At 44.7% G+C, this 27,479-nt stretch overlaps 1 protein-coding gene across 6 annotated transcripts in view; it reads right to left on the reverse strand.

Moving 5' to 3' along the window:
- SENP7 (SUMO specific peptidase 7) overlaps window positions 1-27,479 on the reverse strand; it is a 133,512-nt gene that overhangs the window by 26,945 nt on the left and 79,088 nt on the right. For all 6 annotated transcript variants that reach the window (XM_040336605.1, XM_040336604.1, XM_040336603.1 and 3 more), the window contains 2 exons: window positions 12,832-12,948; window positions 1,660-1,782 (listed from right to left, as the gene is read on the reverse strand). In XM_040336605.1, coding sequence (XP_040192539.1) covers window positions 1,660-1,782; window positions 12,832-12,948 — 240 coding nt within the window. The remainder of the gene's footprint in view (window positions 1-1,659; window positions 1,783-12,831; window positions 12,949-27,479) is intronic.

Genomic DNA, 27,479 nt, shown 5'->3' on the forward strand with positions numbered 1-27,479 from the left:
TATGCTTGCCTATGGTTTGCTGGGCACTCATTTGTGAGATATAATTTGCCTGTTAGGAAGGCGCCGCTTTTGTTCTTTTGGATCATTTTGGTGGCGTACTGCGCATGCTCCAGTTTTCCAGTAATATATGCAGCTCTGGATGCATCCCCCCCCTCCCTTTTTTTTTTCATGACAATTTTTAGGTTTGGGAAAGTATATTATGTTATTGTGATTATTGTAGATTTTTATTAGTGCATACAATAGACAATACCGATGGCTCCTGATGAAGTGGATTATGTCAAAAACATGTTGAACAAAGAAGAATCGGTTTAAATTATGATATACGTTATTGCCCATGAGGTGATATTCTACTATTTTAGTTAGATTTTTTTTTTGCAGTATTTTGTAAATGTTTTGTATTTTATCCATTATGGATTAATAAACTTAAAGTGTTTTTTTTTTTATTATTATTATTATTGTAAATGTTGTGCCCTCAAAATCCCATCTTAGGCTATTTTATATTCAATTTATTTAAATGCTTCCGTTAGGGTGGCCACACACAAACGGATACCTACATGTAGCATCAGACATGAGCACTGCTTGAGACATACAGTATAAAGCTGTATATGATCTGCTGTGATTTGGTGAACATCAGCATTAAAGCAGACCCTCACTTGCTCCTAGCAAGTTTACCCCCCCCCCCCCCCCCGCACCCCACCACTTTGTTGTTGCTGTGTACTTCTTAATATTTCCATCTGGCCTAGCTGAGAATGATGGATCCAACTCTCACAGCCTCCAGGGATATCTACATCACTAATCTCAGAAAGCTGCAGGAGTAAAACAAGCAATGGCCAGTAGGAGAAGCTGGCGTGCATCATCATGGGCTGGCTTCCTAAACCTGGAAGAGGCAGGCCAGCTCACAATGATAAAGGTTTAAGATAGTGGTGCAGCCCTGACTCTTGATAAACCGACCGCCTTCGATTACTTATGTGCACAGGGCCCTCACCAACTTAATTTAATATCCTTCATTCACCTTATCCTCCATGAGTCGACCCCTCTTACTGAGACCACACACCATTACATGAAGAGATGGTCCTATTTAATAGGCAGACCTATTACGGTTCAGGTTTGGGATAGAATTTGGTCCTCTACCTTTAAGTCCTCCTAATGTGTAACCCAAAGTGAGACGTCCGTTAATATCCTCATGTTCTGGTATAAAACACCGGAGACGTAATTCATAAATATGATTCCTCAGTCTCATTGCGCTGCTGGCATTGTGGGACTGACACAGGTTCCTCATTTCATATTTTCTGGCAATGTTCTATGATCCAACCCTTTTGGCATGATGTGAGGCTATTGATACAGGAGGTGGTGGGCGTGTCCCTTCCCCTCGATCCCTTAAATTATTTGTTGGGTCTCCCTTTGTTGGGTCCTGCACTATTTTAATGCGATTTCAGACATACAAACCATATGGCTAAGTTTGCTTTGTACCGCATAGACATGACGTGCACTGCAATGCTGTGCGAATCAAATGCAAATTCTGGCATTGCATAAGTGTGAATCCAGCCTCAGGCTGTTAAAAACTGACCTGTAACTTGCTGCATATGATCACAAACGTTGCAATACTATCAAGCGTAAATGTAAAGCAATGACAAAAAAAGAAATAGGCACTGTACTTACGATTTGTCTGGATTGTTATCGCTTGAACCGTTTTCTTTTCTTGTTAAGCACTTAAAGAAAAAGCTACTAAATACATGACATCTGTCAGCAAAAGGTTTTGGGAATATCTCCAACATGAGGTATCTGGGGGAGGCAAAATAAAAATTGCAATTGGAGTCGGCAATCCCCACACATTAATAGCACGTGGCATTAGATTGTCACTCCTTTTTTAATTGCTTGTTTTGCTTATTATCAATGTAGCAAAGACAAATATAGCAAATCGACACAAATGAAATCTACAAGGAATAAAAACGGCTGAAAATAGATCATCTGCAAAAAATGTTAATTAGGGAAATTCAATAAAGCTATAAACACTATTAACACGAATATTACCGAAACATGTGGCAAATTCAAAAAGTTCTTACTACTGCCAGAAACAGATTGTTAAAGAACTGCCGCCAGTTCCAACGTTGGGAAACTGGGAGTAATTAAGACCAGCTCTGATCTGGTGTAAAGTGGTACCTCGGTACACACGTCTGTGCTGGGAAGCTATCATAAATGTGACAATTTTTCGCATAGTGCTCCATCACCCGCCCCCCGGGGAAATCCCCTGTTCAAAAGCTAAATGTAAACAAAGGGGCTGAGAATAGTGGCAATGTCAATACCCAAATATGGCCCTGGCCACATTTGGGAAATAACATAACTAGGTGGGTTGGAGCCTGATTGGGAACTGGGAGATGTGTTCCTCTTTGAGTCCACTTTACTTATTATGGACAGCATACAGCACTGGGAAGATTAGAAAGCCTGAATAGCAGCTATGGATCTGCCCACTTTTGTATGTTGTCAGCCAAATGTAAATCAGACTTAATAAGGAACTAATTCCCCATCGGGCTCTGCTTGTCCCTAGAACAGCCATGCATCTGTCAGTGTGATGGGCGCAATGCATTAAACTCAGTGCGGGCACAGGCAGATTCAAGTACTTTTCTCTGAAAGGTACAAGAATCAACACTTTCGGTGTCTACTATACCCTTTTAAACTTTTTATGCTTTACTTTTAATATAATTTATAATTAACTAGATAATATATGCATTAGTATAGCTTTTAATAAAGGGTTTTTTCCTGTACATTATCCAGCAAGCATTAGCTTTACAAGGAACAGCTGCCATGTCGGCAATAATCACACAGACTCAGAAGTAAACACCATTATCCATTTAGTTAATTCACAAGCGAGGTGAGGCTTTGCCATTGCTGACCTCCAGAAATTGATAGCTTTGTCTTGGAACAAGCATATACCAAACTTTTGGAAAAGGTCATGAATGCCTCAGCTTTATTCTTGAAGATTAGACTTTTGAATCTGGCAGCCAAAGCGGTTGCTTAGAAGCCAGGCAACTAGCTTGCAGAATGCAGAATGCAGCTTGCAGAATGTACTTCTCGCGTCATACTGAAATCCCTTTTCACCAAACAGGCTTGTGGAAAACTTGCAGACAAGCCACTGCTGACAAAGTGGTCCACCACAGACTGGCAGTCAGCAGCTAGGCCCATGTTAAAGAGGTCTAAATGTTTGATTGGCTCTTCTAGTATGCATCTCAAAATTTGATTAACTTTTTAATAGATAGTGTTAAGTGGAATCAAACTATTGTACAATCGAGTTTAAAGTGATATTAAAGCTTTGTTATTTAAAAAAAAAAAAAGTCATACTTGCAGCTCCGATCCTCTTCTTTTCAGGTGCCTCGTCGGCGCTCCTGACTCCTCTGCCTCAAGCAGTGCCCCCAGAGAAACCCACTTACCCTGGGGGCACCACTGCGCCAATGGGCTTCTGTCTCAGCCCATGAGGAGGGAAGAGTCCCCATATATCCAAGGCCATCGTGAATATCACTGGACCAGAGGGAGCTCAGGGAAGGATTGGGAGAGGGTGCTATACACAGGTTTTTTTTATCTTCATGCATAAAAAGTAAAAAGCTTTTAGAACCACTTTAACGTGTGTGTTTTCCTAACCCCATACTGGCAATTGGATAAATTCCTGGATCAACATCATATGGACTTTAAAAGGAGAAGTATACCAAACTTTTTTAGCTATACCTCTCCTATGGATCACAGCAGTGCAGTCCACTGCCAGTTGACCAGTGGTGGCCCGTCCATAGGCGGCCGCCCACCCCCCCTTCCCCTCCTGTAGTCATTAAAAAAAATTTAAAAAATAAAAAACGGGCCCTTTAAGGCTTTTAAAAAAGGGATTTTTAATACAGCTTACCTGTAAAATCCTTTTCTTGGAGTACATCACGGGACACAGAGCAGCATATTCATTACTATATGGGTTATATGGAGTACCTTCAGGTGTTGACACTGGCAATCTTCAAACAGGAAATGCCCCTCCCTATATAACCCCCTCCCATAGGAGGAGTACCTCAGTTTTGTAGCAAGCAGTATGCCTCCCAAAATGGTCCCCAAAAAAGAGGGGTGGGAGCTCTGTGTCCCGTGATGTACTCCAAGAAAAGGATTTTACAGGTAAATAGTGGAAAAATGGATATTACCGCGCTTATCAAAAGGAGGGGAAACAGAGAGGGGAAGAAAGGGGGAGGGGAAATGAAAGTGATGAGAAGTGGAGGTACAGCTGCGGCACTGGAAGGTGTATCAAACCATAAGCAATTGAAAATGGGGAGGGTAGTGCTGCGCTAATCAGTGGTGAATGGATAAGTGAATAAACAGGTGGGGGAGGGGAATGAAAGTAGGTGTAATTGAAATGAGGAGCAATATAGCCCAAATGGCATCAGCATAAAAATAAATATAAATGATCAGTGAACAATAACAGTAATGGTGCAAATCATATAACTACACAGGTTCCTCTTAATGTGATGAAATACACTATAAGTAATGGTGCAAAAAATTTTTTCAGGTAACTGTGCTAAGTGACACTCCTATATTGGTGATAAACAGTCCATCAACAGAGTTTGAAAAATATTAGCAAAAAATATAAGTAAAATTTCAAAAGTCCAAGAAAGCAAAAGTGCAAGTGTAGGTCCGCAATATGGAGTGAGAGGAAAATGGGTATCCAGTGATCCTTTTAGGGTAAGTAAGGATGTCCCCTTACCTTACTGCTGTAAGGTAACAGCATATAGATCCAACCACATTAGATGGTTCACTCGATGGGCTCTGATCCAACAACGGCAGGTCCTCCTTGGGGTTCTCGTCCCAGATTGGTCAGTTTCTCGCCCCAAAGAAATAAAGCATCGATGGTGTGATACCGTTTTAAAAATTTTAATTCTCAAAGAAAATAGACAGGGGTACTCACATAATCCAAAATACAATTGAGCATGTAAAAAAGAGGGGCAATCTGTCGCCAACGTCACCTCCGATACCTCTCAGTGGACTCATGCGCATTCGTCACTATCATGTGACTTCCTCAGGAAGTCACATGATAGTGACGAATGCGCATGAGTCCACTGAGAGGTATCGGAGGTGACGTTGGCGACAGATTGCCCCTCTTTTTTACATGCTCAATTGTATTTTGGATTATGTGAGTACCCCTGTCTATTTTCTTTGAGAATTAAAATTTTTAAAACGGTATCACACCATCGATGCTTTATTTCTTTGGGGCGAGAAACTGACCAATCTGGGACGAGAACCCCAAGGAGGACCTGCCGTTGTTGGATCAGAGCCCATCGAGTGAACCATCTAATGTGGTTGGATCTATATGCTGTTACCTTACAGCAGTAAGGTAAGGGGACATCCTTACTTACCCTAAAAGGATCACTGGATACCCATTTTCCTCTCACTCCATATTGCGGACCTACACTTGCACTTTTGCTTTCTTGGACTTTTGAAATTTTACTTATATTTTTTGCTAATATTTTTCAAACTCTGTTGATGGACTGTTTATCACCAATATAGGAGTGTCACTTAGCACAGTTACCTGAAAAAATTTTTTGCACCATTACTTATAGTGTATTTCATCACATTAAGAGGAACCTGTGTAGTTATATGATTTGCACCATTACTGTTATTGTTCACTGATCATTTATATTTATTTTTATGCTGATGCCATTTGGGCTATATTGCTCCTCATTTCAATTACACCTACTTTCATTCCCCTCCCCCACCTGTTTATTCACTTATCCATTCACCACTGATTAGCGCAGCACTACCCTCCCCATTTTCGATTTTACAGGTAAGCTGTATTAAAAATCCCTTTTTCTTTATCGTACATCACGGGACACAGAGCGGCATATTCATTACTATATGGGATGTCCCAAAGCAATGCTCACAATGAGGGGAGGGAGAACATCTCCAAGACAAAAGGATTTAATTTAGAGAAATACTCAAATCATAATAAATCCAACTTAGTTGAGAAAAATAATCTTAAATTTTAAATTTAACTCAAAAAAGAGGAGCCCCCGGAATCCGAGGGTCTCAAACTGCAGCCTGCAGCACTGCCTGCCCGAAGGCAGTATCAGTATTCCTTCTTACGTCCAACTGGTAGAATTTTGTAAACGTGTGGACAGAAGACCAGGTTGCCGCCTTGCAAACTTGAGCCATAGAGATCTGGTGGTGTGCTGCCCAGGAGGCGCCCATGGCCCTAGTAGAATGAGCCTTTAATGATACTGGAGGAGGCAACCCTTTCAAGCCGTAGGCCTGAGTGATTAATTGCTTAATCCACCTAGAAATGGTGGACTTTGCAGCTGCCTGCCCCTTCTTGGGCCCATCCGGTAGAATGAACAGCACATCTGTTTTCCGGATCTTCTTTGTAGCTTTAAGATAGGCCTTCATGGCCCTGACGATATCCAAGGTATGCAGCAACCCTTCCTTTCTGGAAGTAGGTTTAGGGAAGAAGGATGGTAATACCAAATCCTGGTTCAAATGAAAACTGGATATAACCTTCGGTAGGAAGGAAGGATGAGGGCGTAGAACGACCCTGTCCTTGTGAAAAATAAGATATGGTTCCTTACAGGATAAGGCCGCCAGTTCCGATACTCTTCTTGCGGAAACTATGGCGACCAAAAATACTAACTTCCTTGTCAGTAAAACCAAAGGAATTTCAGCCAACGGCTCAAACGGTTGTTTCTGTAAACTTGACAGAACAAGGTTTAAATCCCACGGGCAAAGCGGGGATTTAACTGGAGGTTTAATACGTAAGACCCCTTGAAGGAAGGTCTTAACCAGCGAGTGGGTGGCCAGCGGCCGCTGAAACCACACTGACAGAGCAGAAATCTGTCCTTTGATTGTGCTTAATGCCAATCCTTTATCCACTCCTAGCTGGAGAAAACTTAAAACTCTATCAATGGTGAATTTGCGAGAAAGCCATCGCTTGAACTCACACCAGCCTACATAGGCCTTCCAGACCCTGTAATAAATCACCCTAGAGACCGGTTTCCTGGCTCTGATTAGGGTAGAGATTACTTTCTGAGACAGACCTCTACCCCTGAGAATCAGGGATTCAGCTTCCAGGCCGTCAAATTTAGATGCCGTAAGGCAGGGTGGAGGATCGGACCTTGCGATAGCAGGTCTGGCCGTAGAGGAAGAGTCCAAGGGTCTCCCACTACCATCCTTAAGATTAGTGAGTACCATGCCCTTCTGGGCCATGCTGGAGCTACCAGGATGACTGGTATGTGCTCCACCCGGATCCTGCGCAGCAGGCGGGGTAGTAACTGGAGCGGGGGAAACGCATAAAGAAGTTTGAACTGATGCCAAGGGTAAACCAACGCATCGGTTCCGCAGGCCATCGGATCCCTTGAGCGGGACATGAACCCGTCTAGCTTCTTGTTGAGTCTCGATGCCATGATATCCACGTCCGGCACTCCCCATCTTTGGCAGAGTGCTTGAAAGGTTTGTGGATGCAGAGACCATTCCCCCGGCAATAGAGTCTGGCGGCTTAAGAAGTCCGCCTGAAAGTTGTCCACTCCTGGAATGAATATTGCCGATATGCAGGGCACATGAGCCTCTGCCCATAGGAGAATCAAGCTCACCTCTCTCTGAGCGGCTTGACTCCTGGTTCCCCCTTGGTGATTTATGTATGCCACGGCCGTGGCATTGTCTGATTGAATTCTCACCGGGAACCCCTGCAATTTTGACGTCCAAGCCCTGAGGGCTAGTCGAGCAGCTCTGAGCTCCAAGATGTTGATGGGCAACTGCTTCTCTGGCGTTGCCCAAGTACTTTGGCGAGTGCAACCATCCAAAATTGCTCCCCAGCCCGTCAGGCTGGCGTCTGTGGTCACTATCTTCCAAGCCACTGGGCTGAAAGACCTCCCCTTCAGTAGATTCTGAGGGTCTAACCACCAACACAGACTTTGTCGGACTCTTGATGAGAGCGGCAACGGGATATCCAAGGCCTGTGGCCTTCTGCTCCATGCTGACAGGATGGCTGCCTGCAGGATGCGAGTGTGGCTCTGGGCGTATGGTACCGCCTCGAATGTGGCCACCATCTTGCCTAGTAACCTCATACATAGGCGAATAGTCGGTTCCTTCTTGCTTAGAACCAGTAGGATTAATTCCTTGATGGCTTTGACCTTCCTCAGAGGTAGAAACACTCTTTGTTGTTCTGTGTCTAATCTCATGCCGAGATATTCCAACTGCCTTGTGGGCAGGAAAGCTGACTTTTCTCGATTTAGGACCCAGCCGAACCTCTCGAGGTATTGGACCGTGAGGGCCACTGCTCGCTCCAAGCCAGGAGACGAGTGATCTATGACTAGGAGGTCGTCCAGGTATGCTAGGATCGTGACCCCTTGGATCCTTAGTTTGGCTAGGATTGGAGCTAGGACCTTCGTGAACACCCGGGGGGCCGTAGCCAACCCGAAGGGAAGCGCCACGAATTGGAAGTGACGCGAAGCCACCATGAAGCGTAGATATCTTTGATGTGGCTGATAAATTGGAAGATGAAGGTAGGCATCCTTTATGTCTATGGACGCCATGAAGTCGTCCTTTTGGAGTGTGGTAGCTGCTGACCGCACGGATTCCATCCGAAATGAGCGGATCTTTAGGTATGTATTTACCATCTTTAGGTCCAAAATTGGCCTGACATCTCCATTGGACTTCGGGATGATGAATAGGTTGGAGTAGAAACCTAGCCCCTGTTCCAGGACTGGTACCTCTACTATTACCTCCTGGGAAAGTAGATGATCTAATGCCGAACTTAATGCGGCTCCCTTCTCCGGATCGTTTGGAATCCTCGACTCCTGGAAATGAGGAGGAGGAAACCTTAGGAAATCTAGTTTGTAGCCTGTGGCCACGGAAGACCGTACCCACTCGTCGGGAATGCTGGCTTCCCAAATCTCTGAAAAGAGTCGCAGCCTTCCCCCCACCTTCGTGGGTGGGGGCGCCCCTTCATAAGGTTGGCTTGGGGGCTGGTTTTGCTGGTTTGCGAAACCACTGCCTTTTGCCTCTAACAGCCTGTCCTTGTGATCTGCTGTTGAAGCCGAAGCTTGCTTTTGCAGGAGGCCGTTGATACTGCTTAGTATTAGAGGGCCCCTGCCCAGGGGAATACTGTCGTTTAAACGCAGGCCCCTGAACCTTCTTCTTAGTTGGCAAGAGAGTACTCTTGCCGTTTGAAATGGTCTGAATGTATTTATCTAGGTCTTCTCCGAAGAGTCGTCCTCCATGGAAGGGGAACCCTACCAGGAGCTTCTTGCATGGGGGCTCAGCCTCCCAGCTTTTTAACCATAAGAGTCTTCTCATATGGATAAGGGATAACGATAAACGTGACGCTTGCTGGATAGAATCCTTGATTGCGTCTACCGTAAAACAAATGGCTTTAGGGACATCCGAAAATTCTTCTGCCTGCTGGGCAGGAATAAGTTTAAGCATCTGCTTAAATTGATCCGATAATGCTTGAGCAACCCCAATCGCAGCCACAGCTGGCTGTACTACTGCCCCAGCAGTAGTGAAGGAGTTCTTAAGTAGTGCTTCCAAGCGCTTATCAACTGGATCCTTGAACACCTGTATGCTTTCTACAGGGCATGTTAACGATTTGTTAACACATGAGATGGCTGCGTCCACTGCAGGAGTAGCCCATCTTTTGGAAAATTTATCTTCCATAGGATATAGGACAGAGAATCTTTTAGGTGGTAAGAAGATCTTATCTGGCTTGTTCCAATCTTGGAACAAAAAAACTCCCTCTAATAGAGGATGGATCGGAAACACAGCATTGCTTTGAGGCGCCCTCAGTGAGCCCAAAGCTGAAACCGTCGATACCTGGAGATCTGGTACTGGCAAGTTGAATGCCTTATGGACCAAGTCCGACAATCCTTGAATCCACCAGCTCTCCCTCAGGGAGACTGCCCCAGACTCCTCTGTATCCGGATCCTCGATCCCTGAACCTACTTGGTCCTTGTCCAAGAGGTCGTCCAATTCCCCTGAGGAAAGGACCTCCTCCTCTGAGGGTCCGCGCTCGGGCGACGGAGATCTATTCCGCTTACTGCCCCGCATAGCTGCGGCTATCATTTTTCCCATGCTTTTCTGCATCTCTTTTAAAGAGGTGAGTAATACCTTCTCCGTGACCATCTTAGGGTTGGACTGACTCGCGTCAGCTCCAGCCCCAGATCCCGATGGCCCCAAGGCTCCCTGTGGGGAAAGCAGCGGCATAGCTTTGTCCGAGGCCTCAGACTCTCTGGGGGAATCCCCACCTCTTGTACCCTTGTTCTTTGATGCCATGGTACAATACCGAGGTACACCCGCTACTTATTGGTACCTGGGACTTATAAATAGTTAAATGCCCAAACACCTGTTTGGGGGACAAAAAAATGCTTCCTCTCCCCTAGATGACACTTTTTTTTTTTTTTTTTTTCTTCTTTTTTTTTTTTTTTCCAAAAAAAAAAAATCTTTTTTTTCAAATCTAGGAAAGAAAAAACATTCTGTCCCCCTGAGTAGTATTGCAAGAAAAACTATGAGATGGAAAAGAAACAGCCTATTCCTAGGCTTGAAAAACAGTCTTTCTGAAGACTGCAATATTCTTTCTGGCCACTGTGTGTCCTCGGCGCCCCGTGCTTGCCGTTCTGGTCTTTCCTCCCTAGTTCCAAAGTATTGAATGGAACAAACAAGGAAGGGCCGCCCCTTCCTTAAGCCACTGACCCGCCCTTCCCCCCCCAGCAATCTCAAACAGGAAATGCCCCTCCCGACAGGGGGGGGGGGTTGGGGGGAAGGGAGCCTCTCTGCTCCAGCAAACTGCAGCCTGCAGCCTGGAACACACGAGGAGGTCAGCGTTTTGCCTGCATGGCAGGCACTGAGGAGGAAGACTGAATGGAGCATTGCCTGGAGGCTTGCAGGTAAGCATAGCTCTCTGACACACACATATATCTTTATATCACACAGGCCCCACTCAATGCTTTTCCAACACTACAAGGGAGGTCACATCTTATGGGGAATATACATATAGAGCCATCCTATCTTTATGATATGTGACTAGTTTGCCAGATGCAGTGCATAACTTTAGGCATGTCCCCTGTGACCCCCCAGAAAAAACCTGCCAAGAACCAAGTTCCGCAAGTTTTCCCCTCACTTACCTGCTCCATGCCGCAGGACTTTGCCAAGCAAGAGGCCCAATCTTCCCCCATCTCGGTGGGGATGTCTAGACCTTCAGGCCCTGGGTTCCTATGAAGGATCCACTGTCCTGGGCCCATATAGCACTCTGGCAACAGAAACATTAGGCACCCAAAGGTTTCTAAGTTCTGGGCCCAGGGTCCAGCTCTCTAAAAAGAAAAGCATTATGGGCTATACCCCAAGGGTTTGGGGTCCGGTTACTGACCACTTTAGCGCTGAGGCTTTTTTGGACAGAACCGGTTAGCTCACCTAATCCCAAGGATGCGGAGGCAAGCTAAACCATGACTAACACCTAAGACACTGGCGTAAAAACTGAGGTACTCCTCCTATGGGAGGGGGTTATATAGGGAGGGGCATTTCCTGTTTGAAGATTGCCAGTGTCAACACCTGAAGGTACTCCATATAACCCATATAGTAATGAATATGCCGCTCTGTGTCCCGTGATGTACGATAAAGAAATGTCATTCTGCATGAGTGTATGTTATTGTGGCCAGCTGCTGCTGGTCTATTCATATAACCGGACATAGGGCGCCGGCTATCTGAATAACGGCAGCTGGTTGGCTATGTGGAAGTGCCTATCAGAGCCAGCGGCTCTGATAGGCTTTCCGAGTACAGCCCTTCGGCTCCCGGATGTCTTGTCCAGGGAACGTAGGGGGGCTACGTCCCTTGGATAAGACTGATGGCCGTCTCAGCCAATCAGGTTCACCGATTCTGGTTGTCCGTAACCTGATTGGCTGAAGCGTCACCGAGGGCGGCAGAAGACATCGAGGGACCGTGGAAGGAGGGTGGTGAACCCCAGAAAGGTAAGTGCCGGGCGGGGGGGCAATCTGATCTGACTGGCAGCATTTTACAGGTCACAGTGGCGACAATTGATGTGGGAACAGTGGCTACAATTGATGTGGGGACAATTGATGTGGGCACAGTGGCTACAATTGATGTGGGCACAGTGGGGCCAATTGATGTGGGCTCCAGTAGCAGGGACCTTCTATTCCTTTTGTATCAAACTCATACTGTCCCCCTTTACATTGTAAAGCACTGTGTAAACTGTTGTCGCTATATAAATCCTGTGTAATAATATCTTTAAAAAAAAAAAAAAAATGTAAGTGCCTTGCCCCCCCCCCCCTTGATCACAAGCAAATGCATACGCAAACGTGATCGCACCCACACATGTGAGGTATCACTATGAACATCAAATCGAGAGCAATAATTTTAGTGCCAGACCTTCTGTGTAACTCTAAACTGGTAAACTGTAAACACCTTTTTAAAGTGTCGCCTATGGAAAAGAAAATGTAGGGACCGTAGTTTTATGCTGTTCCACAGGCGAACACAATTTTAAAATGTGACATGTTGGGAAACTACTTAGAGTAACATCAGCTTTTATATTTTTTACCAAAACAATGGGTATCATAGTGTATTGTGTGCACTAAAATTCATTAAGTGTATTTATTTATTTTTCTAAAAGAATTGCCTTTTTAAAAATGGCTGTACAAGATTAAGATTAAGTGCAACAACCAATCCGCATTTTCTTTACTAGAAAATTACTTTGAACCCCCAAAACATTAAATATATTTTTGAAAGCAGATACCATGGAGAATAAAAAAGGCCTGAAAACAGTACCTTTTAAGCCAACACCAACTATAACCGTTACAGAAAAGACAAAAAGATACTCACTTCAGATAAAAATCAATGATGACATCATTGAGAAACTCTCCATGTTCCAAACACTCCAAATCTTCATTACTTACAGCAAGGCCTCCTTTTGTTGGGGGAGGAGGATAAACCAGTAACCTGAAAAATAAAGCTCTTTAGTCAAATGTCACAAAAGATTTTAATTCACCTATTTAGTTTCAAGTTCCCTGAATTGCATTTAGTTTTCATGTTCTGCTTTTTCAAACAACATTAACCTTATTGAACCTTAACGTGAAGAGTTCATCAGCAGCATCTTCATTCACCCCCAACAAGTACGGTATGTATTTTTCCATCGACCAGAAGTTGATCTGCCAGTGCTACCTGCAAAAGCACATTTTCTACTTGAGGGGGCCCATGAAACGGATACCAAGACCACAGATCTCCATTTACATGTCACAGGCTCTCTGGTCCAGTGCCTTGAAAAAAGTATTCATACCCCTTGAAATTTTCCACATTTTGTCACGTTGCAACCAAAAACATAAAATGTATTTTATGTGATAGACCAACACAAAGTGGCACATAATTGTGAAGTGGAAGGAAAATGATAAATGGTTTTCTATTTATTTATTTATTTTTACAAATAAATATCAAAGTGTGGCGTGCATTTGTATCTAGCCCCCTTTACTCTGATACCCCTAACTAAATCCGAGTGGAACCAATTGCCTTCAGAAGTCAACTAATTAGTAAAGAGTCCACCTGTGTATAATTTAATCTCAGTATAAATACAGTTCTGTGAAGCCCTCAGAGGTTTGTTAGAGAACCTTAGTAAATAAATGGCATCATAAAGGCCAAGGAACACACCAGACAGGTCATGGATAAATTTGTGGAGAAGTTTAAAGAAAGGTTAGGTTATAAAAAAATAAAAAAAATACCCCAAGCTTTGAACATCTCACAGGAGCACTGTTCAATCCATCATTTGAAATGTAAAAGAGTATGACACAACTGCAAACCTACCAAGACATGGCCACCCACCTAAACTGACAGGCCATGCAAGGAGAGATTTAATCAGCGAAGCAGTCAAGAGGTCCATGGTAACTCTGGAGGAGCTGCAGAGATCCTCCCACATTTTGAGAGCTGGCAGGGTTGGCTGTCAAAACACAACAGTCGTAGTGGGAAATTCATCCATCCACGCTATGTAGTGTGGATGTGGGAATCTGTAAGGCCTCATATACACTGCTGATGGTAAACAGTGTGTGTTATTTTTGTTTTTGTTTTTATTTTCAGCTGCCGCTGAACTCTCCTCTGTTATCTTATGAGTATAGGGTCGTTTATAGTAGTTTCTAGGCCAGGCATGTCCAAAGTCCGGCCCGGGGGCCAATTGCGGCCCCCCTGGTGATTTAATATGGCCCCCCTGGGGATTTGGATATATATATAGCCATTGCAGCCTCACATGTGTCCTGTGCCCTGGGGGCCACAAAAGATATATACCGTATTTATCGGAGCTGCCTCGGAGGGGACAAGACGTGCGCCGTCGGATTACATAAAGAGAATCTCCCATTTACTCAGCGGCGTCTGTAATAGGAAGTCCCATTTCCTGGGATGCCATTGGATTACTGTTCTGTTTATCATAGGAGGCGGGAGTTTGTATTAAGGAGGCCACGAGTAAACAAGAAATTCTCCTGTTTGTAATCTGACGGGCACTTGTGCCTCCCCCTTCCTGTCTCCTCCGAGGCTGCAGATGGGCATCGATCAGGCTGCACTGATGGCAATGGTAAGGCTGCATTCATGGCAATGGTAAGCCTGTGCGTGTTATATGCTGATAAATACGGTATATCCAAATAACACGCCCAAGCTCACCCTTAGTCCTGAGCAGCGCTCGGGATTTGTTGGGGCCACAAAAGAGGTATATACAGTGGGCCATATTCTCAAACAAGTTACGCCGGTGTATCTACTGATACACCGGCGTAAATCAAATTTCCCGCCGGCGTATCATTATTTTGTATTCACAAAACAAGATACGCCGGATTTAGGCTAGGATTCGACTAGTGTAAGTCACTTACACTGTCGGACCCTTAATGTAATTCGCCGCCGGCCGCTAGGTGGCGTTTGCGTTCAGGTCTCATTTGTTTATGCAAATGAGCATGATACGCCGATTCCCGAATGAAATCGTGTCGTGTAACCGTCGCTAACGTTGTTTGCGTAAGCGTAAGGTTACCCCTGCTATATGAGGGGTAACCTTACGCCAGTCCCACGTATGCCATGTTAAGTATGGCGTCGGGTCCGCGTCGTCTTTTCCCGTCGGGTACGCCGTTTTACTAAGTCGTTCTTGAATACGACTTTACATCAATGACGCACACGTCGGCGTCATTGACGTTTTCCGCCGAGAACTGGAGCATGCGCACTGGGCTATTTTTAGCCCGGCGCTTGCGCAGTTCGATCTAAACGGGGGCGTGCTTAATTTAAATACAAGCCGCCCCCTTGGAATTACGCGGGGATACGCCGGGCCAATTACACTACGCCGCCCCAAACTACGGAGCAAGTGCTTGGGGAATACAGCACTTTCTCCTGTAAGTTGGGGCGGCGTAGTGTAAATGGCTTACGCTACCGCCACGGGAAAACTACAAGAATCTGGCCCAGTGAATCCAAATAAAACGGCCAAGCTCATCTCTTCACCACACACAGCCACAAAGGCAAGAGAATTCTTGTTGGGCCGTGTATTAGTGCACGCACGAACACACTTGGATAAAATTTTAATGGTTTTAAAGAATGTCGGGCCAAATAGTCGGCCCTCAAGCATGTTCACTTCATCAAATGTGGCCCTCTTTGAAAAAAGTTTGGACACCCCTGTTCTAGGCAGTTGAGTTTAGAAGATTTTTTTGTAACGCAAAAAAAAAAAAATGCATTTAGGACGGATGTTCAGAGGCATTTGAAATGCCAAATGCCTGTATCAGCTTGTAAATTAGCCACGTTTTCAATTCCATATTTTTTTTTTTATAAACGCATTGCAAATGCGGCAAAATTTAAATTTTAAACGTCGGTTACAATCTGTCAAGTAAATAAATAACTTAACAATAGTGACAGGAAAAGTTCCCCTGTGTGCACAATGATCACCACCACCACCACCACCTAGATTGATTAGCCTATTTAGCCTATTCAATTCCTAAGGCAATAATGTATAGTGTTTTCTCAAAGCACTCCTGCCTATAATCCGTCCATAGATTTGTTTTCAGGTGATTTCTCTTAAATTTTTCTCTGGGATTCCTTGTGTGTGTTGGTTCTCAAAGCAAGAGGAACATATCATTGCGCAGTGTTTAAAATAACATTGGGTCTGAGGTACAAATGGTTCCACTCACATTTGAACAATCAACCAGCACGCATTAAAAACGATCAGGCGCATATAGAGAGTTCCTCCTCACTCCACATCTAGTGTGCTTCAAGCAAGACAGATGTTGTCACTGGCTCCATGTCACGTGACTTTCTTAACCAACACATGAGGAATCCCATAGAAAATGTAAGAGAAATCACCTAAACACAAATCTATGGACTGATTCCAGGCAGGAGTGCTTTATATGAGAAAACAATATACAACTATTGCCTTAGGAATTGAACAGGCTAATCAATCTAGGTGGTGGTGATCATTGTGCACACAGGGGAACTTTTCCTGTCACCATTGTTTAAAAATATGATTTTTATAACAGCTTACCTGTAAAAATCCTTTTCTTGGAGTATACCACGGGACACAAAGCCACAATCATTACCTAATGGGTTGTATGGTCACCAGAGGTGATTGGACACTGGCACAACCAATCAGAGACAGTTCCCCTCCATATAGCCCCTCCCATCAGGGGAGTACCTCAGTTTTGTAGCAAAGCAAAAAGGTTCCCTTTAGGAAGGGGGGGACCTCTGTGTCCCGTGGTGTACTCCAAGAAAAGGATTTTACAGTTAAAGAAAATAGGATTTTTATAACAGCTTATCGTACACCACAGGACACAGAGCCATTAATCATTACCTAATGGGACATCCGAAAGCAATGCCCTATATGAAGGGGGGGAGACACAGATCAAGCAGACCGCCCTGGACAGGAAGCTCTATACTGCAGCCTGCAGCACACTTCGCCCAAAGGCGGAATCCTCTTGTCCTTTTACATCTATTTGAAAAAATGTGGAAAATGTGTGGACCGACAACCAAGTAGCAGCCTTACAGATCTGAGTCACCGAAGCCTGGTGGTGCACTGCCCATGAAGCACTTACCGCCCTGGTAGAGTGCGCCCTAACAGAAAAAGGAGAAATTCTGTGCCTTAAACCATAGGCTTGAATAATCGTTTGTCGAATTGTGGATTTCGATGCCGCTTGTCCCTTCTTAGGACCGTCTGGCAAAATAAACAAAATATCTATCTTGCTTATCTGAGCGGTTGCCTGCAGATACACCTTTACAGCTCTCACTAGATCTAGAGAGTGTAATAATCTTTCCTCCGCCGTCTGCGAATCCAGAAAAAAAGGCGGCAAGATAATGTCCTGATTTAAATGAAAAGCCGACACCACCTTAGGTAAAAAGGCAGGATGGGGTCGTAATACTACTTTGTCCTTATGACAAATTAAATAAGGCTTTTTAAAAGAAAGTGCTGCTAATTCAGATACTCTTCTAGCCGAAGAGATAGCCATCAAGAATGCCAGTTTCCTGCTTAAAAGGATCAGCGGAATTTGGCGAATCAGTTCAAAAGGTTGCTTCTGCAACACTGACAGTACTAAATTCAGATCCCATGGGCATAAGGGGGATTGGATTGGTCCGCAACGCCCCCTGAACAAAGGCCTGCACTAGGGAATGAGAGCTGATATTTGACCCTCAATGGTACTAAGGGCTAACTTAATATCCACTCCTAGCTGGCAAAAGGCAAGAATCTACTTATGTCATATCTTTGAGGATTCAATTTGTTAGTTTCACACCATGAAACATATGTCTTCCAGACTCTATAGTAAATAAATCTGGGAGCTGGCTTTCTGGCATTAATAAGTGTAGAAAGCACCGGACCTGAGATCCCTCTCTTCTTCAGAATGTGGGTCTCAGCAGCCAAACCATCAAATTTAGCTCTTGTAAGGAAGGGTGGAACACTGGACTTTGTGGCAACAGATCGTGACGAAGCGGAGCTTCCACGGTGTTCCCTTTTGTCATCTTTATGATCTCGGTGTACCAAGGTCTTCTGGGCCAATCTGGAGCCACTAAGATTACAGAAACTCCTTCCCTCTTGATCCTGCAAATCAGCCTCTGTAGTAGGGAGATTGGTGGAAAGGCATATATCAGTGAGAACCGATTCCACGGCACTACTAGCGCATCTGATCCGTAGGCCAGAGGATCCTTTGTCCTGGACACAAACTTTCTGTTGAACCTGGAAGCTAACAGGTCTACATCCGAGGTCCCCCATCTCTGGCAGATGGCCTAAAAGATCTCGGGGTGGAGAGACCACTCTCCTGGTAAAAGCTGCTGGCGACTTAAATAAATAGTCTGCTTGCCAGTTCTCTATCCCTGGAATGAAAATTACGGAAAGACAAGTAACATGCTCTTCTGCCCATCTTAGAATGCGATTCACCTCCCTCTGGGCGCCCTGACTGCGGGTGCGTCCCTGGTGATTGTCGGATTAAATCCGAACTGGGTGACCGTTTAACCTGCTTGACCAGGTTTTGAGGGCCAAGTAGACTGCCCGTAACTCGAGTATGTTGATGGGCAGACCTCTGTCGGCTTTGGCCCAAGTTCCCTGGGCTGAAGCTTCTTCCAACACATCTCCCCAGCCCATTAGGCTGGCATCTGTCTATATCACCTTCCAGGTGATTGGGAGAAAAGATCGTCCCTTCTGTAAGTTCTTGGTCTGTAACCACCAACTGAAGCTTTGGCGCACTTGTGAAGACAGGCGCATGGGTAAATTCAGCGCTTGTATCTTCCTGTTCTAGGTATCTAAAATATTGCCTTGAAGTGGTCTCGAATGATATTGAGCGTAAGGGACAGCCTCGAAGTAGGCTACCATCTTCCCCAATAGCCTCATGCAAAGACGAATGGATGATCTCTCCTTTGCCTTGACCTTGTGGATCAGGTCTCTTAGAGATTTGATCTTTGCCTCTGGTAGAAACACCCAGCTTTAAGCTGTATCTATGATCATGCCCAGATACTCTACCCTTCTTTGGGCTTGTAGCGAGGACTTTTGAAAATTTACAATCCATCCTAATGTTTGCAGGTACTTTATCGTGGTGGATACCGCGTGATTTAATCCTACCACTGATTGATCTATCACAAGTAGATCGTCCAGATAGGCTATTATCATTATGAAAACAAAGTCCCTTTTCAGCGCTACAACAATGTCAAGCGTGATACAGTCCAATCTGTGAAATAAGATGCTTGATACCCAGTGCAGCCACCAACCACTGGAGGATGGGCACAGGAACACAATAACAAAAAAAACAGCCCTTAATGGGTAAAGTCATAAAACGTTATAGTCTTTAAAAGAATAACATTGGTATTTAACACACACAATCATAATCAGAAAAACTCACAAAGGATAGTCACGTGCAGAGTCACCATGGGAGTAGCGATGAGTCACGGCTCCATTTAATTCCATTTGACTGCTATTTGATTCGAGTCCTATGCATGGTTGTCGGCTTCCTTCCGCCCTGTGACGGACACTATTGATGCCTGAGTTTACATTCCCGATTGGTAGAATCGCGGTCACATCATCAAAGTGTGTCGGGCCTGTCATTGCTACTCCCCTGGCGACGCTGCACGTAACTATCCTTTGTGGCAGCGCAGCTACGTCACCGGCTTCTGGCTGAGGCTCGCCTGCCCTGTCACATTGCGGCGGCGTTGCTGATCTCTTGTGGAGGTTCGCCTTCTTGCTGGTACGGTCCTGCCATTCCAGGATCTCCACCACACGCCGGTTTCCATCTGTTGCTGCGGGCCATCTGACCATTACAGGTACTGTTTGAGCCACCTTATCAGCGGTTTTCCACCCGTCTTGAGGTGACTATTTGAACCATACCAACAGCAGTATTTCTGAGCGACACTGGAATTGATTTTAACTATTCCATCACAGGACTCTATTCATTGGCATTCTTATTGGACTAATTATCATATTAACTATATATTTATTTATTTATATATATATATATATATATATATATATATATATATATATATATATATATATATATATATATATATATATATATATATATATATATATATATATATATATATATATATATATATATATTATACATACACATATGAGTTTTTCTCATTATGATTGTGTGTGTTAATACCAATGTTATTATTTTACAGACTATAAAGATCTATGACTTTACCCATTGAGCGCTGCTTTTTTTGTTATTGTATTATCATTATGCCCTGTGCTCTGAGATTTGCCAACAGAGGGGCTAGTACCTTCGTAAAGACCCTGGGCGCGGTGGCCACCCCAAAGGGGAGAGCCACAAACTGGAAGTGACGATGTTCTACCGCAAACCTTAAGAATCTTTGGTGAGTGGGATGAATAGGCACATGTAGATAGGCGTCCCTGATGTCTATCGACGCCAAGAATTCTCCGCCTTGTAGGATGGCGGCCACTGATCGAATAGTTTCCATTCGGAAATGGCGGATATTCAGAAACTGATTTAGAGATCTTAGATCTAGAATGGGTCGGGCGTCTCCGTTTGGTTTTGGGATCACCAAGAGGTTTGAATAAAACCCTGAACCTTGTTCCCTTAAAAAGGAACTTCCGTGATCACCCATTGGGACAGCAAGTGATCCAATCCCTTGAAGAAGGATGCTCTTTGTAGAGGATACCTGGAGAACCTTGAACTTCAGAACTGAGAAGATGGGATCTCCCGAAATTCCAGCTTGTACCCTAGGGATACTGTGGATACCACCCATTTGTCCTTGATCTCTGTCTGCCATGCTGCAGAAAACTGAAGCAGCCGTCCCCCCCACTCGGCCGAGCGGGAGCGCCTCCTCATGCCGAGGCTTTGAGGTTTTGCTGGTTAGCCTTAAAACCCCACCGTTTCCTGTTTCTCTGGGGCTGGCCTTTAGTTTTTGCGGCTGGTTGAAAATGCCGTCGCCACTGGTTAGGGGTAGATTTACCAGGGGCCGGGGAGAGAGAACTTTTAAAGCAAGGCCGCTTGTTGTTGTTCTTTTCTGGCAACGGCGTGGACTTTCCGCTAGATATCTTTTGGATGCATTTCTCCAAATCTTCCCCAAAAACGCGTTCGCCATGAAAAAGGGAAGCCTGCTAGAAGCTTTTTGCATGGTACTTCTGCCGACCAATGCTTTAGCCAAAGGACCCTGCGCATAAGCACCAACTGGAGAGTAAGACGAGACGCTTGCTGTATCGAATCTCTCATAGCATCTATTATAAAACATAAGGCCTTAGGCAAATTTTCCCACAACTTGGCCTGCTCTGGAGATAAGCCCATCTTTTATCTGGTCCTTGAGGACTTGACACATTCCCACCGCCGCTACAGCGGGTTGTGCAACTGATCTTGCCAATAAGAAGGAAGATCTTAGTAAGGATTCCAACCTCTTTTCTGAAGGGTCCTTAAACACCTGTACGTCATCTACTGGACAAGTCAGGTTTTTGTTTACACAGGATATAGCTGCATCTACCGCAGGTAAACTCCACTTCTTGGTGAATTCTTCTTCCATAGGATAAAGAATTTCAAACTTCTTTGGAGGAGAGAAACGTTTGTCTGGATATAACCAATCTGCATAAATTAGCTTCTTTAACAGTGGATGAACTAGGAAAGAGCAAGCACTCTGCAGAGCTTTTAATGAGCCCAGAGAGGAGACAGGAGATTTAGATAACTCTGAGGAGGGAATTTTGAATGCAGTGTGCACTGCTTCCATACAACACTGCACCTGCGATCTTAGTATCTGGGAGGAAGAAAAGGGTCCTCTGATACCCCTGAGCCATCCGACTCCTCATCCCTGTCCTCTGCAGGTATAGCTTCTTCCTCCTTCCTCTCCTCCTCAGATCTTTCTGATAGAGAGTCTACAATAAATGAAGGAGATCTGCTTCGCTTTCTGTCATCCTGAGAAGACTTAGCGATTAAATTTGCAATCTTTTCTTCTAATTTCTCCATGGCTGCAGTAAAAAGTGTCCTCAGTGACATATGCAGGTCCAGGGGCCACAGGAGAAACTACCGATAGTGGCAATGGTTCCTCCTGTATAGGCGTATCAAGGCTTACTGGGGAGGCAGGTACCGAGCAGGCCCGGGTAGAACCCCCTGTCCCTGGAAGTGTTGCCTTCTTACTTTTAGTCCCTGAACTCTTTCTAAGGGGAGACATTTTACTAAGCAACAAGCCGAGGTACCAAAAAGCATATACTCCTGTGCTCAGTTTAGCAATCTACATAAGTATGCAACTTTAAACACACAGTTTCACGCAAAGAGTAAGTGTCTCTCCTTGGTAGTGCACCAACCTCATAGATCTTACGTGTCCCCAAGGCAAAAGGCTGCTGCTGTGTCCCACTGGGAGGACTGCTGGCTCTCTGGCTGCTTTTTGGCCCTCTCTGGGCGGCATTTTTAAAACCTCGGCCTGCGCGCTCCTGCTACTTCCGTCTCTCCCGATTAATCGCGCCCCCGTGCGCGCGACCTAATCCATGGGGACGGCTGTCTGAGAGCATGGATACCTTCTCCCTGCCTGTACCTTGTCTTTTGTCAGGCTAATGCAGTGTTTCTCAATTCCAGTCCTCAGGCCCCCCCAACAGGTCAGGTTTTCAGGATTTCCCTCAGATGAAAAGGCTGTGGTGATTACTAAGGCAGTGAAACTGATCAAATCACCTGTGCAAAATAATGGAAATCCTGAAAACCTGACCTGTTGGGGGGGCCCGAGGACTGGAATTGAGAAACACTGGGCTAATGGGAGAAGAGGAGCGGCGCCAAGTCGGCAGAGCTCTGCAGCAGAAAGCATGCCTATGGTCTGACACTTCCTGGAGTGAGGCGAGTGAACTCGGCTCCATCTAGTGGCCAAAAATAAGAAGACACCCTCTAAATATCTTTGAAAAAGGTCCTTAAGTAAATCTTAGGCTCCTTTTTCTCTTACCTTATCCCCGGCGCAGGTTTAACTGCTGAATTTTCAGACAGTACCAATCTTCACCCATCTCGGCGGGTTTGTGTGCCAACCTTCAGGGGTATGGGTTCCTATTTAAAGGACCTCTTCCCTGGGCCTTGTAAAAGACTCTGACCAGGCCTTTTAGCTGCTATAGCGAAAGGGCTGGACCTCAGAGCCCAGTCCTCCAAAAGAGAGACATTACAGGCAACGTCTTATACGCGAGGCCTGGATCTCATCCAATTTTGGCGTATAATTTTGCATCTTCGATGGACCCGAAGGTCTAGCTCCTTTTGGTCCCAAAGAGGCTTAGTTGAGCTTCCCTTAGTACTTTCTGCATGTGTCCTACCCCTTAGACACTCGCGAAAAACTGAGGTACTCCCCTGATGGGAGGGGGCTATATGGAGGGGGAGGGGAACTGTCTCTGATTGGTTGTGCCAGTGTCCAATCACCTCTAGTGACCATATAACCCATTAGGTAATGATTAATGGCTCTGTGTCCCGTGGTGTACGATAAAGTTTTATTTATTTACTTTGAAGTATATTATTTTATCCTGTGCCATAATAGGAGGTTGATTGTAGCGCACTATTGCTTGGTAGTGTCAGAACACTATTTTTAATGGTTGCAGCTGAAATCATTTTATTTATCTTTTATTATTACCTTATTTAAAGTATTTATATTAGCGCTTGAGTATGTTCACTATAATCAATATCTGTCAAGTTAAATTGTTCAGGAGAGGTTGTAAAAATGTCCCGTGTACATGAAGCCTTTATCTGTTACGTTATTTTCTGTTTAGCCTGCATGTTGAACAGAAAAAAATGTATGTGTCTGGACAACTTAAGAAACCAAGATGGGGCATGGCCAATCCTACTGACAGCACCGCCATCCTGCCTCGCACTGACCTAGGACACACACCGTGGGTAGCCACTGTGCCTCCACAGTCTTTAGCCACCTATATTGTCTCAAGATGTCTAAAAGAGGAAAAGGCCTCCGTCATCCGCCTGAAACTCCCGGTCAAGATTTCGCCCTCCCACCCCGCTCAGCAAAGGAAAAAGGAGGACATGGATTCCATCCCCCTGCTGCTGGCTGAGCCTCCTGTCTCCTCAAATGTAAGTACACAGTCCCATGCTTCCAAATCAGCAGCGAGTGAACTGCAGGCCAGCACTGACCCTGAACCTACCCTCAGAAAGCTACTAGCTGCTATCAAAACTATAATGCATCTGTTGCTGATCTCGCTGTGCTCTTGCTCTACTTTTTTCCACTTGGACACAGTGGACTTCCTCACTATAAGTATTGATCATGTAAGTAATATTTTTTTTGTGCTGGTGGGGGTGTGCTCTGTTATCCCTCCATTTTTTTCCACTATGGCGAGATGTCGGATGACCCTGGTAGAGGCTTATAAATCCTTTCTTGGAATGTGCAGGGTATGAGTGAGAACATTAAGCAATATTTTTCTAGAGTAAAGCAGCATTTGATATTTCTTCAGGAGGTGCATTTACAGCCAGACTCTGTCCACGTGCTGCGTTTACGCAAATTCTCTACACAGTTTCACTCCACATACTCTTTTTCGAGGGTAGCGAGTGTGCTGGTGTCTAAAACTACCTCTTCTTTTTATTTTTTTTGGAGCAGTGGATGGACAGAGATGGTAAATGTTTTCTCCAATATTAAATTCAGGGCTCCTTAAGTATTGCTACGTCTATCTGTCCCCCCCCCCCTTCAAATTACTCCTCAGACCCCCTTAAGAAATTGTCTTAATTTGTAGCATTACACCCTAATACTCCTGTTTTTGGCCATGGGCAAATTTAATAATGTACTTGACCCTCAGCTGGATACATTTTCTACTGTTCCGTGGGACTCGCCCATCACTGACATGACTTTTGCCTCCCTGCTTTCTGAACTGGGTCTGCGAGATGTGTGGTGGGAGCGACATGCTGACGTTAGGTGTTATTCAAGCCATTCTGCTTCCCATGGTGGATTGTCCAGAATAGACCTGGGAATGGGAAATGCTGCCTTGGTCCCCCATCTTGTGGATTCTGCGTATGAGCCTCAGCTCCTCTCTGACCACTCTCACTTCTGGGTAGGTCTAGCTAATGTGGATTCCACACTCGTCCTCTTTGGCGAGTCAATTCATTCTGGTTGACGTTATTTACAGATTCTGATATTATCCCCAAAGCATTGTCAGCTTTATTCAGCTTGACAAGAATTCTGCTAGTGCTGCAATTGTATGGGACTCTCTCAAGGCATTTTTGATGGGTACTTATTCGAGAAATCCCTAATATTAAATGCAAACCGAGTTGGAGGATACTGTCCTTGTTGAACTACAGTGGAGGGAGAAGGCTTTAGTGACTGACTCATCACAACGTAATCGCTCTAACTGGGCTGAGGCCCAGCCTATTTATAATAATGTAGTCTTATTAGTGGCAGAGAAAAAAAAATTTCTTCAGCAAAATTATTTTGAGGGAGAGAATACTGGCCACTTGTAGCTAGAGCACTGCAGGAGGTTTCCTCCATAGCTGCAATTCCATCCCTGAGTGGAGAGACTTGTACAGTTAACTCTGATTATTTGGATGTATTTTAGAATTTCTATACCGACTTATATGCCACCAGAGCTCAAGCTACACCTCTTAATTTAGATGTTTTTGTGCAGTCCTGCACTTTTCCCCAGATTTCTACTAAGGATAGAGAGCTTTTGAATTCTCTGATTACCATAGAGGAGTTGACCGAGGCCATGGCAAGTGAACCTAACCACAAGTCCCCAGGATCTGATGGCCTTTCGGAAGAAGTGTATGCCAGGTATTGGTCTGTTCTTCTCCCACCATTATTGCGGGCTCTCCATGAGGTGGCTCAGGTGGGTCGCTTACCTGATTCTCTGAATGAGGCCATAATAGTGGTGCTCCCCAAGCCGGGCAAGGGCAGACTCCTATTTTACTATTGAATAAGGACGTCAAACTCCTGGCTCAGGTTTTAGCCAACAGACTCTCGGGGGTGATTGGTTTCATTTCTAAACCCTCGACTGCAAATAATAATATAAGGTGTTTGTTCCTCAATTTGCAGATTCCGAAAGACAACCTTGGGGGGTGGGGCTGTTCTTTCATTTTTTTTTTTTCATTGGATGCTGCAAAAGCATTTGACAGTGTGGAGTGACCCTACCTCTGGGAAATCCTGGTCCGCTTTGGCCTCGGGGACAACTTTATTAGCTGGGTGCGAGTTCTCTACTCAGCGCCTCGTGCCAGGCTTTGTATCAATGGCTCCCTTTCCTCATAATTTTTCTAAATTTTATGAAAACTATCCAAAAATTTGGTGAATTCTATGGATCAACTGCCAATGCCTCCCAGATAGATGTGGCTTCGTCATTTAAGTATTTAGGAGTGGGGGTTTCACCGAATCCATCTGAATATCTAAAGCTTAATTTAACCCCACTATAGTATAAATAAAGAATTAAGTGCCAGGGTTGGTGTATATTGCCTGTCGGTAGTGCGACAAGTGAATCCGATAAAGATGGTCTGGGCCCAACGGCTCCTATACATCTTTCATAACACCCCTGTGTGGATATCTAATCAATGGTTCAAGCGCATTGACTACCAATTTAGGGATCTTATATGAAAGAGGAAGCAGGCCCGAATTGCAATATGGTAAGGACAGGGGTGGATTAGCAGTCCCACATTCCAAAATGTATTTCCTGGTGCCTCAACTCCAACAGCTGGCTGGATGGGGAATTAGGGAAAATTCAGACCCTATAGATCAACTGATCTCTCTATCCAACCCCATTTTGACACCCGACTCTAAGGTAGAAATGGATCTCCCAGGTATCCCCCCTTCCTCTCCAATGGCAGATTTGCTTAGGAGAGTTTGGCAGACAGTCAGGGAGGCATTGTCCATCACAGGTTCTATGGAATTTACTCTATTGTGGAATAATCCTAATGATCCTGAATTGTGTAAATTGCAGGGATTATACTCATGGAGACAGCATGGAATCTGGTTCTTTTGCCAGCTGTATAATGGTAATACTCTGAAGGCGTTTGATCATCTGTGTGCAGCGTTTTCTCTGCAAAATAAACCATTCTATCAATATTATCAACTCCGACACGCAATTCAGATGCAGACACAACCGCAGTCATTAGTAATGTCTAGCTCCTCGCTACTGTGGGAAATCCTGTATGCTACCACTCGCAAGGGTCTGATATCAAGGGCCTACTCTGTTTTGCTGTCCTCTATTCAGGATCGCACATTGTTAAAAAGTATAGCTTGTTGGGTTACCGATATTGGAGCCATAGATGGGGGTCAGTGTGATATGGCCCTAGAGGTGCCCCCTGCTGTGTCAGTGTCAGCTGCACATTAACTCTCCCAACTATTTATCTTACACAGAGCCTATCGCACCCCTAGGTTATTAGGTTATTACAATTATAAATTTTATGGTTATAGCACGAGTTTGGGAATTCCTCTGTTGCGCACCTGAGAGTAGACAAAGGAGACTTCTGACGAAACATCTGACAAACTTTTTTTTTTTGCTCTTTGTTTTTCTTTTTTTTCCTTTTTTGTGTTTTCAAAAAATAAACACGTAAAGCATATCCAAAAAAAAAAAAAAATGTGCTGCTCTGTCCCTGATT

Source organism: Rana temporaria, chromosome 2, assembly GCF_905171775.1.
Source record: "Rana temporaria chromosome 2, aRanTem1.1, whole genome shotgun sequence".
In the NCBI taxonomy this organism is placed as follows: Eukaryota; Metazoa; Chordata; class Amphibia; order Anura; family Ranidae; genus Rana; species Rana temporaria.